The following is a 12,800-nucleotide window of genomic DNA, read 5'->3' as shown; positions in this document are numbered from 1 at the left end:
GTTTTCAAAGGACCTGGGCATTGACAACAGGCCCCGGGCATTCTGTAACTAGACCAAAACCTCCAACCACAGGATCCGTTTTCTTAATAAATTTTATTTTCATTTGTAAAAAGGAAAAAAAAAATCAGGACCAAAACGTAAGGCAACTTAAAAAGTCCAAATATATATTCCTTATAGCATAGAGATTTTTTAATTTCCAGGTCCTCTCTAAAGAAGGGAGGTCCTAGGGAGCAAAGGGGTTAGGAAGACGACAAGGCCATCACACAATTCAGTCGGAAGCTATCGAGTGGAATCAATGGGGCATGATGAAAGCAGGGCGCAACGGTTCCGTCCCTCAGAACTCAGTCCATCTTGAGGTTAACATAGATATAACGGATGAACTTTAAGGAGGAAAAAAAGGAGATGGTGCCCAGCATGAGGAAGAAGACGTAACCAGTCAGTAAAGAGTAGCCAAAGAACTCGACTGTCTGTACCGCCCCGGACATGTTGGAGCGCCTGGCGTAGTAGAAGACGGAGTAGAGGAAGATGAAGAGCCCGGTGGAGCCGACGCTCAGCACTGACCGCCACCACCAGCGGTAATCTTCCCCCGACAGCTGGAAGTAGGTGAGTGCGATGGAGATGCAAGCCCCCACGCTCAGCAGGATGGCGAAGACGAAGAAGAGGATGCCGTACAGAGTGTACTGCTCTCGGCCCCAGACCGTGGCAAAGATGTAGTACAGCTCCACAGAGATGGCACTGTGGACGGGAGAAACAGGACAGGGCGATAAAGCGCTAGAGCGCTTCCGAATTCACCCACACCCTCCCTAGTGCAGTCGAGGAGGGAAAGGAAGCCGCCTGGGGGTTCTTTTGCCTGACTAGTTGCTCTTATTTCACGAACATCTTCCCTGGCAGGCATATGACTACGCTACTATTATTTGGGAGGCTGAGGCAGGAGGATTGCCAAGTTCAAGGCCAGCCTGGAAAACTTAGACAGTCTCAAAATGAAAGATAACAAAAAGGGCTGGGCGGGGCTGGAGAGATGGCTCAGTGGTTAAGAGCACTGGCTGCTCTTCCAAAGGACCGGGGTTCAACACCCAGCACCCACATGGCAGTTCACAACTGTCTTTAACTCCAGTTCCAGGGGATCTGACGTCCTCATACAGACATATATGCAGGCAAAACCCTAATGTACATTAAATAAATAAATCTTTTTTTTTTTTTTTTTGGTTTTTTCGAGACAGGGTTTCCCTGTGTAGCTTTGTGCCTTTCCTGGAACTCACTTGGTAGCCCAGGCTGGCCTCGAACTCACAGAGATCCGCCTGGCTCTGCCTCCCGAGTGCTGGGATTAAAGGCGTGCGCCACCACCGCCCGGCATAAATAAATAAATCTTAAAATAAATAAATCCAATCTTTAAAGGGGGCGCTGGGATATCACTCAGTGGTGGAGTGCTTGCCAAATAATGCATGAGGCCCCAAGAGAAAGGAACAAAAGCAGATACTGTACTCTCTTTTTTCTCTGCTGTGTTGTTGAAAATGTGGTAGCAAACTGACCAGTAAACAAACAGGCCTTAGCTCTGTCAACACTAAAGAGAAACCAGGTCCCACAGGCACTGACACAGGGCTTGAAGCCCATTCATTTTATTACTCTTTCTGTTTGCTGAGTAGGAGAGCGTCACAAGAGAAACCCTCACCTCTGACCTGCTGAAGCCCTCCTGTTCAGCAACAGGAGGCTGATGGAATGAGCTCTCTGGACTGGGGACTGTTACTGGGTTATGGTTTTGAGGACGTCACGGAGGGGGAACGCTGAATCAAAACCCCACAATGGCGTGGTAACACTTCTATAACCCAAGCACCCAAGGCAGGAGAACTGTACGTTTCAAGCCAGCCTCATAAGACTGTCTCAAAACAAACAAACAAACAAACAAACCAAACCCCTCTAATGTCCAAAACCAAACCAAACTAAAACCCCCAGGAGTGACGGCCATGGTACGAAGTGAGGATACCTGAAAGGCAAGAAGCCACCCACGGTCATGTGGATGACAGTAGACTTGTACCAGGGCTGGGGTGGGATCTCCCGGGCGATATTCTTGGTGCGACAAGGTGCATCAAAGGCACTGGCGTTGTTCTTCCCGAAGATGCCTCCAATGACGGTGAGAGGGAAGCCCACCAGCAGCCAGACCGTCAGGAGCAGCAGGATGGTGGTGGCCGGCAGAGCCTGTGTCGAGCCGTTGACCCAGTGCACGGAGTTCACCACACTCCACGTCAGGAAGAAGGGCACTGCAGGAGGGAGGGTCAGCAGTAGGAGCAACATCCCCATGACACCCCACTCTGACTGGACCTAAGGGGAAAGGGGTGGAGTAGCCTGCCACTTACAGGGCCCAACTATGCTCCCGGATGTCCAGAGTTGACTGAATTCACACCGTGACCCTTTTATAGCTTATTGTCCTCTGTTCTTTGTTTCTTTGAACACCTCCTTCCCCACACCCAATGCCGTCAAGAATCAAGACAGTTGCCTCATTGTGGTCCGAGAGTGACAAAAATCGACCTGCCTACAGGAACCTGTCTTGCCATGGCCCTTGATCATTTCTAGCATGAAACAGTCATTTAGGTTAAGGATCTGTTCTCCGAAAGCCATGCTTCAGATATAAATGTGGTGGGGGTATAAATCAAATACACCACACTGGAAATAACAAGGTTCAGAATGTAGACTGCTACTGTCTTTGAAAAGGCAATCGGAGCAGGGCGGCGGTGGCACACGCCTTTAATCCCAGCACTCCAAAGACAGGTCAGCCTGGTCTACAAAGTAAGTTCCAGGACAGTCAGGGCCATTACACCGAGAAATCCCATCTCGATGGGGGAGGGGGGGAAGCAATCTGGTTTGAAGGCTAGAATGAACCTACCTCCAAAATAAAAAGAGTATCAAAAAAATAAACTCAAGGATGCTCTCAAAGGGGTTGAGGAAATGGTTCAGTTGGTAAAGCCCTTTCCCCAAAAGCATGAGGAACCAAGTTGGATCCCCAGCATCCACATTTAAGACAAAAACAAAAACAAGTCAGATGTGGTTAGAGCTTATGATCCCAGTCAAGGAAGGCAGAACAGGAGGATCCCTAGGACTCCACGGCCTTCCACTCTAGTTAATTCAGTGAGCTCCAGCTTCAGTGACAGACCCTGGCTCAAAAACAAGGTGAGCTCCTGAAGAAGACACCTGACATTGACCGCTGCCTTCCCCATGCGCACAGTTCACAGCACCCACACAAGTGTGCGCACACCACATTCTTCAAGCACGGTGTCTGCGGAACGGAAGGCTCAGATGGAGAAGTGCTTTGCATGAAGGCCGATGGTCAATCCCCAGGTCCCACATGGAAAAAGCTAGGCATAGTGGTCATGCTGTTTTTTGTTGTGTTGTGGTGGTGTTGTTGACTGTTTTAGATAGAGTCTATTCAGTCCTGACTGTTCTGGAACCAGGCTGGCCTTGAACTCACAGAGATCCGCCTGGCTCTGCCTCCTGAGTGCTGGGATTAAAGGTGTGCGCCACCACCGCCCCGGCAAGAGATAGAGATTATTTCTGACGGATTTTTCTTACGAAACACCCACCCGGTGCAGGGACTGGAGAGAAGGCTCGGTGGTTAATAGCACTTGCTGTTCTTACAGAGGACTTGGGTTCAGTTCCCAGCACCCACACGGTAGCTCACAACCATCTGCAACTCCAGTTCCAGGGGATCAGGTATCTTCTTACGGCCTCCATAGGCACCGTGTGCATGTGCTGTACATGCATACATGCAGGCAAAACATACACATAAACAGAAATATCTTTAAAAGTCCTCCCTCTATTCCCCACATTGCGACTCTACCCCAGGGCCCATGATGTGCTCTTAGTCCCTAAATCTGGGCAGACCCACCACAAAAGGGGACGTTCTCACCAGAGAAGAGGCTGGTGGTGAGAATGATGTTCCACACCCAACGCTCGCCTCCAATCTGCCGGTAGAAGTGGCTGGACACATAGCCAGAGATGCAGCAGGTCAGAGCATACAACAAGATGGCTGCCGAGTTAATGGCTCCATGACGGTGCACATTGAACATGCCCAGCAGCGCCATGACAATAATGCCTACAGGGTAGTAGTGGGAAATCCGTTAGGTCTCACCTACACCTCTTTTCGGCGTCCGAGAAATCATCCTCCCTAGCCCAGATCAAGGGTCTCATGCGATAACATTTCCCTGGTTCTGTGGTCAGGAGAACCCAAACACGACCTCACTAGAGCTACCGATTCCTTACGTTTTTCTCTCACCCTGAAGAGAAGAGGAGGTCCACTGAACCTTTACAATAACCTGTCTACTACCCTCCGAGAGCAATTCCTATCTCCTCACCAGTGCCAAGGGCCAGGAACTGGGCGCCCACACCAAGCACAGCACAGAGCAGACCACGGTACGGAGGGAAGCGGAAGACGTCTGTATGGATAATCTTCCAGCCATTGTCGCCCTGGTCAAAGTCGTCGCTTGAGCCTCCCGAGCTGGTCTCCTCATCTAGGTTGTACCGAGCCAGGTCATTTCGAAGCACACGCATGAGAATAACAGCCACAAAGCCCACCAGCAAAAACACAAGCACCATGGAGTTGATGATGGACAGCCAGTGGATTTCCAGGGTTCGAGGAAAGAAGCCACCGTCGTCCCCACGGCGCCTGTCACTCCGACGCTCCACTGAAGTCTCAGACCAGCGCACACTGTAAGTGTGAGTAAGGCCTAGGAGTTCATCGGCTCGTAACCCATCCAAGCTGTGGGGCTTGACGTCCCGAACTGAAACATTGGCAAATATGATTCGATCTCCGTGGAATTCTAGGTGGAAGTCCAAATGTGTCCAGAGGCCTATCTTGTGGCTATGTGGCAGGAAGCCACTCTCTTCCATGTAGCCCACAAAACCACGGATTGGCAAGTCATCTACCACAAATTCAAAGTAATACAATTCCTCAATAGCCTGGCGCAGCTGCTCCACCTACAGAGAATAAGCCAGGGGTCAGTACACAAAGCCTCTCAGAGTTAACTCAGTGTTTCTGAAATTTGGCAGTACTTATTTTGGGCTGGAAGGTTCTGTTTTGTAGGGAGATGCTGATCTGTGCATTGCAGAATTCAGCATCCTTGATCTCCACTCACTACACACCAACAGTACTGCCGAATTGTGACAATCAAAAATGTCTCCAAAGCTAGCCATCACATAGAACATCCTTGTTATCCCAGCACTTACAAGGTTCATCTTGGGTTTGAGGCCAGCCTGGGCTACATAGTGAGATCTTATTTCAACAAACAAAACCAAAACAAAAGAACAAAAGCCCCAAATCAAACAAAGAAAATGTCTCTATGCATTGCCAAAGTTCCCAAGGGAACAAAACCGACTCCCACCGAGACTCACTGACTGATTCTGGTATACTGGTCCCCAAAAAGAGCAAGTATGACTTTGATGGGATAAAGTCCCAGAAAAATAAGTGGGGGAAAGTGTAAAGAAAGACTGGAATCGATTAAGAAGTGCCAGGACTTGCAAAAGAAAAAACCGTCAGAAAGTAAAGGAGCTGAGAGAGAGCCAAGGTGTGTATGAAAGGAAAGAGAATTACACAGGAGTCTTAAGTGGGACCTGTTACTGACAGAGAAGTCTGGAGTGAGGAGTCCTGGACTCTAATATCAGTTCTGCATCTCAGTATCCACGTAATCTTGAAAAGTCCGTTCTGAACATCTAAGCACTGGGTTGCGGTTAGAGTCCAAACAGATAGTTTTTCATAAAGGTACCATAAATGCAAGGCACTGCTAGTCTCTGGCAAGGGGGCGGGGGCGCTAAGTGATAACTAATGTGGAGAGCTGACCTGTGCAGAACTGAGCTGCATGTGACACAGAATTCTCTTCTCCGCATTCTCCCGAAAGCGGATCTCATACAAAGATTCGGCCATTCGGTCCCCATCCAGTACTTCACCCAAACTAAGACTTTTGTGGCGGATCTTCTCAGGACAGCAGACTGGCAGCTGATAGTAGTGGTAAGTTTCCTGGGGGTTGTGGTAGGGTCCCACTTTGTTGACATATAGAATGACAGGGTCGCCGGGCTTGTAGTGTGTCACACCTTCCACCCCTGGCCCAGGGCCTGTGCCCAGCAACAGTATCAGGACTGGCAAACACTGGCCGCTCCAACTTCGAGGGTGCCCTAGGACTGTCATCTTTAAGGCAGCAGGACCTGTTGGGGGAATCCCGTGGTTACAGAAACTAGGTATCAAATCGTGACGCCCCGGGTCTGGTCTCTCAAGCGCCCATTGGCTCCACCTCCTCCCATTGGCCTCCCGATCCCCGCACCACAAGACGTCTATCCCAAAGACGGGGGGGCTCGGGCGTGTGCGCTCGACAGTCCTCCCAACCTGGGGTTCACGCCTCTCGGAGGCCTCCCCCCACCACCACCCCGGGAACCTCTGCTGCGCGAGCCAACCCGTTTCTATGGCAACGCCCGGCGGGCTCGCTGCTCCCGCAGAGGCACCCGCCGCAGCTTCGGGACCCTCGCTGCAAGGGACCGGCTGGCCAAAGAGGCGCCAGCGGCCTCGCAGGCCCCCGTAGCTGCCCTTGGGCTTCTGCCCGGGTTCCCGGAGAGCGGCGCCGGAGCAGTAGGCTCGGCGAGGACCTGACGGCGGACCTCCTCGGGGTTGTCCGCCTCGGCGCCTGATCGCCGCGGCTGCGGCCACGCCGCCGCCGTCCGCCCTCGGCTCGCTCGGAGGCTCCCCAGACAGCTCCGGCTCGCCAGCGGTCGGGCCCCCGCTAGCGACTCCGCGAGGCTCCGTCCCCGAGCCCGCGGGCGATGCAAGTGTTCTTCCCGGCGAGCAGCACCGCAGCCCGGACACGTCAGTCCTTACCACTTCCGCCTTCGCCGGCAGGGACCTCAGCTCCGGGAAGGCTCCTCTCTCCGGAGAACTCAGCTGATGCTCGTGCGCCGGCTGCGGGCGGCTTCCCACGCGGGCTTGCGCGGCCCCGGGCTGCCCGGAAAGAGACGGCCGGGGAGTGGGAGCGCGGGCGGGCGGGCAGGCGAGCGGGCGGCCGAAGGCGGGACCGGTCGGTCCCGGGCTGCCGAGGCTGGCCCCGATGCGGAGAGTTGCCCCTACCTGGGCGGGGCGAGGGTTTATGCCGTGTTCCCGTGCCAGGGTCCTGTGGCCTCCAGCACCTGCTCAAGGTGTCCTTCCCAGGCTTTCGGACATCCCAGACCCGGTCACTGGCAGCCACGGGTCTGCGGGAGCTGGGTGTGGGGCACCTGCAGTTTGCCGCTTCACCTCGCGTATTGGGTGGATTGACAGGGCTGGTTTGGTTTTGGTTTTTGGGCTGGTTTGGTTTTGGTTTTTGTTTTTCTGAGACCGGGTTTTTCTGTGTAGCCCTGGCTGCCCTGGAACTCGCTCTGTAGACCAGGCTGGTCTCGAACTCAGAGATCCTCCTGCCTCTGCCTCTCGAGTGCTGGGACTAAAGCCGTGCGCCACCACCGGCCTTGGCTGACACGGCTGTTTTTAATCGGAGGTAGGATTTTAGTTTTTTAAACCAGGAATCCCAGCTGACCTCGAACTCGGGGTCTCTCCCGAGTTTCTCTTCCAGTCTCCGCCTTCAGAGTTTCTAGGTACGCACCTCCATACCTAGCTTCCATCATTTTGTTCCTATGTAGGTCCGTATGGGACGTTTGGCCTTCCCCCTAATTTTGCAGGTTACTTTGAAAACGTTGACTGCTCTCTGGGCTCAGGCCTTGGAGGGTTCCCTCTGGGCACTGACTCACTTGGCAACGTGGAGCAAAATGGGAGGAAGCTGACCAGGTTTTCTCTCCGAGGGCAAGCAAGTACTGGAGGAAATCACAAGCATCCCTTCTCTTACCCACCCCTCCGACTGCCCATTTCTGATCCACCCATCGTCCTGAGGCAGTGAGATTCTAGGAAGTTGGGGCTGAGTCTGACACAGGGGCTTTGGCTTGGTCCTTGTTGCTTCCCTCGAGACAGGGTCTTGCTCTGTTGCCCAGTCTGGCCTTGAAGCCCAGTTGAGGCAACATTCCTGCCTCAGCTTTGGTGGGTAGCTGGGACTGCAAGTAGTCAACGCTTGCATTATAGGGGCAGGCCTGAGGGAGTTTCGTAGATAAGAGTAACGCAAGATGTGTGGAGTCATCTTCTGCTGATGACCTACCCACTGGAGCCAGAAATCAAAGCTTCTGTTAGAACCTCTCAAATAGCAAGCTCCCCTGACTTGTTCCCTTGTTATTTTTCCATAAGTGTTTCCACCATTTTCTTGGTGGGAAGGCCCCATACCATCAACCATCTTGTCAACCATCTTGGTAGTCTCCGATCCACCCCCACCTCCCTACCCCCCAGGAACATTTTTCAAACTGCTGCTGGAGGGATTGTTGAAAACGCAGTACCTCAGGAAAGAAGGTGCCAAGCATCAGGTTTTGTGGTTGGTTGGTTGGAGGTTTTATTGAGACAGGGATCTCTGCAGCCTCATCTGGCCTCAGACCTACAGTGAGCTCTTGCCTGAGCAAGGATTGTAAGGGTGAACCACTGTGCTTTATTTGTCTCTATTTCTCCCTTACTCTAGTTTTTAAAAAGGTGTGTGTGGGGGTGGGGGGGTGGGGGGGTGCCCAAGGAGGCTGGAAAAGGATACTGGTCCCCCTGTAACTTGAGTTACAGGTAGTTACATGTTGCCGAATGTGTGTGCTGGGAACGAAAAACTGAGGTCCTCTGGAAGAGCAAGCACCAAGCGCTCTAACCACTGAGCCATCTCTACACCGCACTCTTTCTAACAAGCTCCAGTTTTTATGTGCAATGCTTAACATGAGGTCTCACAGAGCCATAGCCTAATACTTCTCCAGTATACTAACTTTCCGGAGTACTGTCTGGTTCAACTAGAAACCTTGGGTGTCATTTCTTAAACCTGTGTATTCTCCCTGTGTAGACTGCTCACTCTGACATTCTCTGCTTACCTGACTAGAGAACTCCACTCCGAACAGTGCGATGACAGTTTTCACGGAGGTCCCTCTGTGCCTCTCCTCCCAGGTTCCTTTACATCACTTTATCTCGCTGTGCTGGTGTTTCTCGTGTGTCGCCTCTGTAATGTTGAACTCCTTCCGAGACTAATTTATCTCTTTATTTTTAGAACTTGGTGTTCTTGTATGTACGGGGCAGTTTAAATACTTGAACTGTTGTGGAATATTATTTTAACTAGGCATTGATGTGTTACATTTGTTTACACCATAGAATATGACTTTAACTGTGTAAAGGGTGTTGCTTTTGTTTATGCTACATTTGTTTAATCCTGTAAGGATGTGTGTTTAACTATGTAAAGATGTGTTGCACCTCTTTCACCTTGCCTGCCTAAGGCACCTGATTGATGTAATAAAAAGCTGAACAGCCAATAGCTAGGCAGGAGAAAGGATAGGTGGGGCTGGCAGGGAGAGAGAATAAATAGGAGAAATCTAGGCTCAGGAGAAGAGGGAAAAAGAAGGAAGAGAGAATGAGGGAGATGTCAGCCATACAGAAGCAGTGAAAGATATACAGAAGTAAGAAAGGTAATAAGCCCTGGGGCAAAAGGTAGATAAAGAGAAACAGATTAAGTTAAAGGAGCTAGCCAGAAATGTGACTAAGCCAGGCCAAGCATTCAAAACTAATAATAAGTCTCTGTCATGATTTGGGAGCCTGGTACATTGAACAAATTGGTTTGCCTTATATTCACGATGAGAGATGGAGTTGTTACCAAACTACCTAACTAGGGCCAGGTGATGAGCAGTTGTAACAAGTCTTTTTCTGTCCAGCCAGCCAGCTCCCAAATAACAACACAGAGACTTTGTAGTGGGTAGCCATTCCAGCTTTGACTTGGAAGTGCCACTTCCATTGAGGCTTCGGTAACTGTCATGCCTACAAGGCAGAGCCGAGAGGGGACCCCTGAAGACCCAAGATCTGGATGGGCCAGCTCTCTTGGTTCCTGGATCCTGTACGCTGGAGGTAGACTGAGTAGAGTTCTCCAAAGAACACCGCTGGACTGCGCTACACCTTTCCCAGACCCTGTAACCTATCCCTTCACTTGTAAGTTACCCCACAAAATAAACCTCCCTTTTAACTACGTGGAGTTGTCTTTATTTTAAACCAATAAGACTTCTTATGAAAGTTCAGCCTATAGCTTAGGCTTGTTCCTAACTAGCTCTTATAACTTAGCCCATTTATTTTAATGTAAGTCTATTGAGTGGCTCATTACCTAATCCCATGCTGCTTCTTCCAAGTCTGGCTGGCGATTCTGCCTTCTTCCCAAGTCCTCTCTGTCCCTGGAAGTCCTGCCTAACCTTTTCCTAGCTATTGGCCTTTCAGTCTTTTATTACATCAATACATTTTCACAGTGTGCAATTATCCCACAGCAATCGATGATGAGCAGTACTGGGTGCATCTCCTTACTGTGGTGCACTCTGGGTAATTCTTTATCTTACTGGTTAAAAAGCTGAATTCCAATAGCATTTGGAACTTCAGTGCCAGCAGGGTCATACTCTCTGGTAGGGCTTGACAAGTCACCAATGGCATAATCATTTTGGAAGAGGTTCAGGTTTAATAAGAGACCCTGTTTCAAAACAAAAATCACCCAAGGTTGGTGGTTTGAATGAAATGCCCCACATTGTCGTAGTTGGTGGCAGTGTCTGGGGAGGTTTTCGCAGTGTGGTCTTGAGGAGAATGGCATTGGGGGCAGGCACTGAGGCTGCTCCAGTTCCTGCTTGCAGTTCAGGACACGACCCTCGGGAACTGTAAGTGCAAATAAACTTTTTTCTGTAGGTTGCCTTGGTTATGGTATTATTGATGTGTAAGTCTAATTAATCTTATCAATAAAAACTAGGAGTCAGATATTGAGTAAAAACCTGAAAGATCGGAGAAGCAGGGGAGCAGCCACCAGTGACTTCCTCCCCTTCTGTTCCTTTCTCTCAAAGGGCTGAAATCCTGCCTCTGCCCCACCTTGTCGGTTCCTGTTTCCTCTCCGTGCAGACCTCCAGACTGCTATGGCTAACTAGTGCCCAGCTCTGCCCTCTGACTCCAAGCAAGCTTTAATTGTCAGAACACAATAAAAACATTTTATCACAGCAATAAAAAAAAAAGAATACAAAGGTAGAAGTCATCTAATTTCCTTCTCCGACCTCCACATGCATGTGAACCCTCATGTACATGTGCAAATACACAACACACAATAAATTCCAGTCCTCTTGGCTTTGCCTCCTGAGTGTTCAGACTGGAGGCCTGCACCGGTCACACCCAAGTCTGCCCCACAAGATCTCCTAAGAACTCTGAACACAACTTCCTGCCTGTGCTGGCTAGTTTTATGTAAAGGACATGAGCTAGTCACTTGGGAAGAAGGAACCTCAGCTGAGAAAATGCCCCCACCAGATTGGCCTGGGGGCAAGCCTGGGGGGCATTTTCTTGATTGGTGTGGGAGGGCCCACTCGCTCTTGGCACGGTGGTCCTGGGTGCTAAAGAAAGCAGGCTGGACAAGCCATGGGGAGCAGCCAGTGAGCAGCATTCCTCCATGGCCTCCAAAGCAGTTTCTACCTCTAGGTCCCTCCCTTGAGTTTTGCCCTGAGTTCTCTGGAATATGAACTACAAGCTGTAAAGTGAAATAAAACCTTTCCTCCCCGAGTCCCCTGTGGCTGTGGTTTTTGGTTACAGCAGTAGAGACCCTAAGATACTGACCTTTTCACTTCGTCATCCTCTAAACTTGATCTTCCCTGCAACCGAGACTTGCAACCCATCCCCCAGTCTCTGGTTTTGCTTCTAGCTCCTTTCTCTAGATAATTTAGAGTCCACATTCCATATTTCAGCCACAAACTTTGTTTTACTGGGTGGCCCTGGCTGTCCTGGAACTCGCTCTGTAGCGCAGGCTAGCCTCGAACTCAGAGAGATCCGCCTGCCTCTGCCTCCCAAGTACTGGGATCAAAGGCATGCGCCACCACCGCTGCCCGGCTTTCAGCCACATCCTTTTATTTTATTTTATTTTGAGGATCATATTCTCATTTTGGAAACTAAAAAGTGCTCCCAGGGTCGGTGATCATTAAGGGGGAATCCCTGAACGTACTCTCTAGCCAAGAAGGAAGGCAGGGCTTCCCGCCTGCCCGGGAAGAGGCAGCAGCGTCCTGTAGCACCACTACAGACAGGCACTGTGAGGACATAACACCACAGGGCAGTTCCTCTGCCCTCCGAAACACAACTTTCCTACCATCGTGGCGGCAGAGCAAAGAGGGGCCAAGGGGAAAAGTGCGCTGGCTCCAGATAAAGTACAAATTTCTACCTCTAGTCTCTGTAAAAAAGTCCATACTCGAGGTCTACATCGGCGCCTAGGGGTTTGAAAAGCTGAAAAGAAAACAGAATCGAGTTCATTTTCAGCCACATTCTTACATGAGGTTTTTGCTTTGTTTTGAGGCAGCATCTTAATTTGGAGCCCTAGCTGGCCTGGAACTCAGTATGTATAGACCAGGATGGCTTTGAGCTCACTGAAATCATCTTCCTGTGTCTCCCCAAGTGCTGGGATTAAAGGTGTGGGCCACAACTTATCTGAGGTTTTTTGTTTTTTTCTTTAAAGGAGGATTGCATTTATTTATTTGTATTGGTGTTTTGCCTGCATGTATGTCAGATCTTGGAGTTACAGACAGTTGTGAGCTGCCATATGGGTGCTGGGAATTGAACCCAGGTCCTCTTGAAGAGCAGTGAGTGAGTGCTCTTAACCCCTGAGCCATCTCTCCAGTCCCTTTTCTTTCTTGTTTATATGGATGTTTTGTGTCCGTGCACTATGTGTGTGCCTGATGCCCATCAAGACCAG

At 50.5% G+C, this 12,800-nt stretch overlaps 1 protein-coding gene across 4 annotated transcripts; it reads right to left on the bottom strand.

Moving 5' to 3' along the window:
• Positions 1-74: 74 nt before the first annotated feature.
• Positions 75-6,866, bottom strand: Tm9sf1 (transmembrane 9 superfamily member 1). Of its 4 annotated transcripts, none has more exons than XM_028892137.2 (6): positions 6,851-6,866; positions 5,825-6,186; positions 4,344-4,965; positions 3,899-4,084; positions 1,982-2,255; positions 75-735 (listed from the first exon to the last, which is right to left on the bottom strand). In XM_028892137.2, exons 2-6 carry the CDS (start codon positions 6,167-6,169, stop codon positions 342-344), a joined length of 1,821 nt encoding a protein of 606 aa, XP_028747970.1. In that variant the 5' UTR covers positions 6,170-6,186; positions 6,851-6,866; the 3' UTR covers positions 75-341. The 4 variants fall into 4 exon arrangements, with proteins under 4 accessions (XP_028747970.1, XP_028747969.1, XP_028747968.1 ...); XM_028892136.2 differs by lacking the exon at positions 6,851-6,866 and adding an exon at positions 6,634-6,822; XM_028892135.2 differs by lacking the exon at positions 6,851-6,866 and adding an exon at positions 6,414-6,615.
• Positions 6,867-12,800: the final 5,934 nt, after the last annotated feature.

Source organism: Peromyscus leucopus, chromosome 9 (assembly GCF_004664715.2).
Source record: "Peromyscus leucopus breed LL Stock chromosome 9, UCI_PerLeu_2.1, whole genome shotgun sequence".
NCBI lineage: Eukaryota > Metazoa > Chordata > Mammalia > Rodentia > Cricetidae > Peromyscus > Peromyscus leucopus.
The sequence above is the reverse complement of the archived record's forward strand: the minus strand, read 5'-3'. Positions and strand labels throughout refer to the sequence as shown.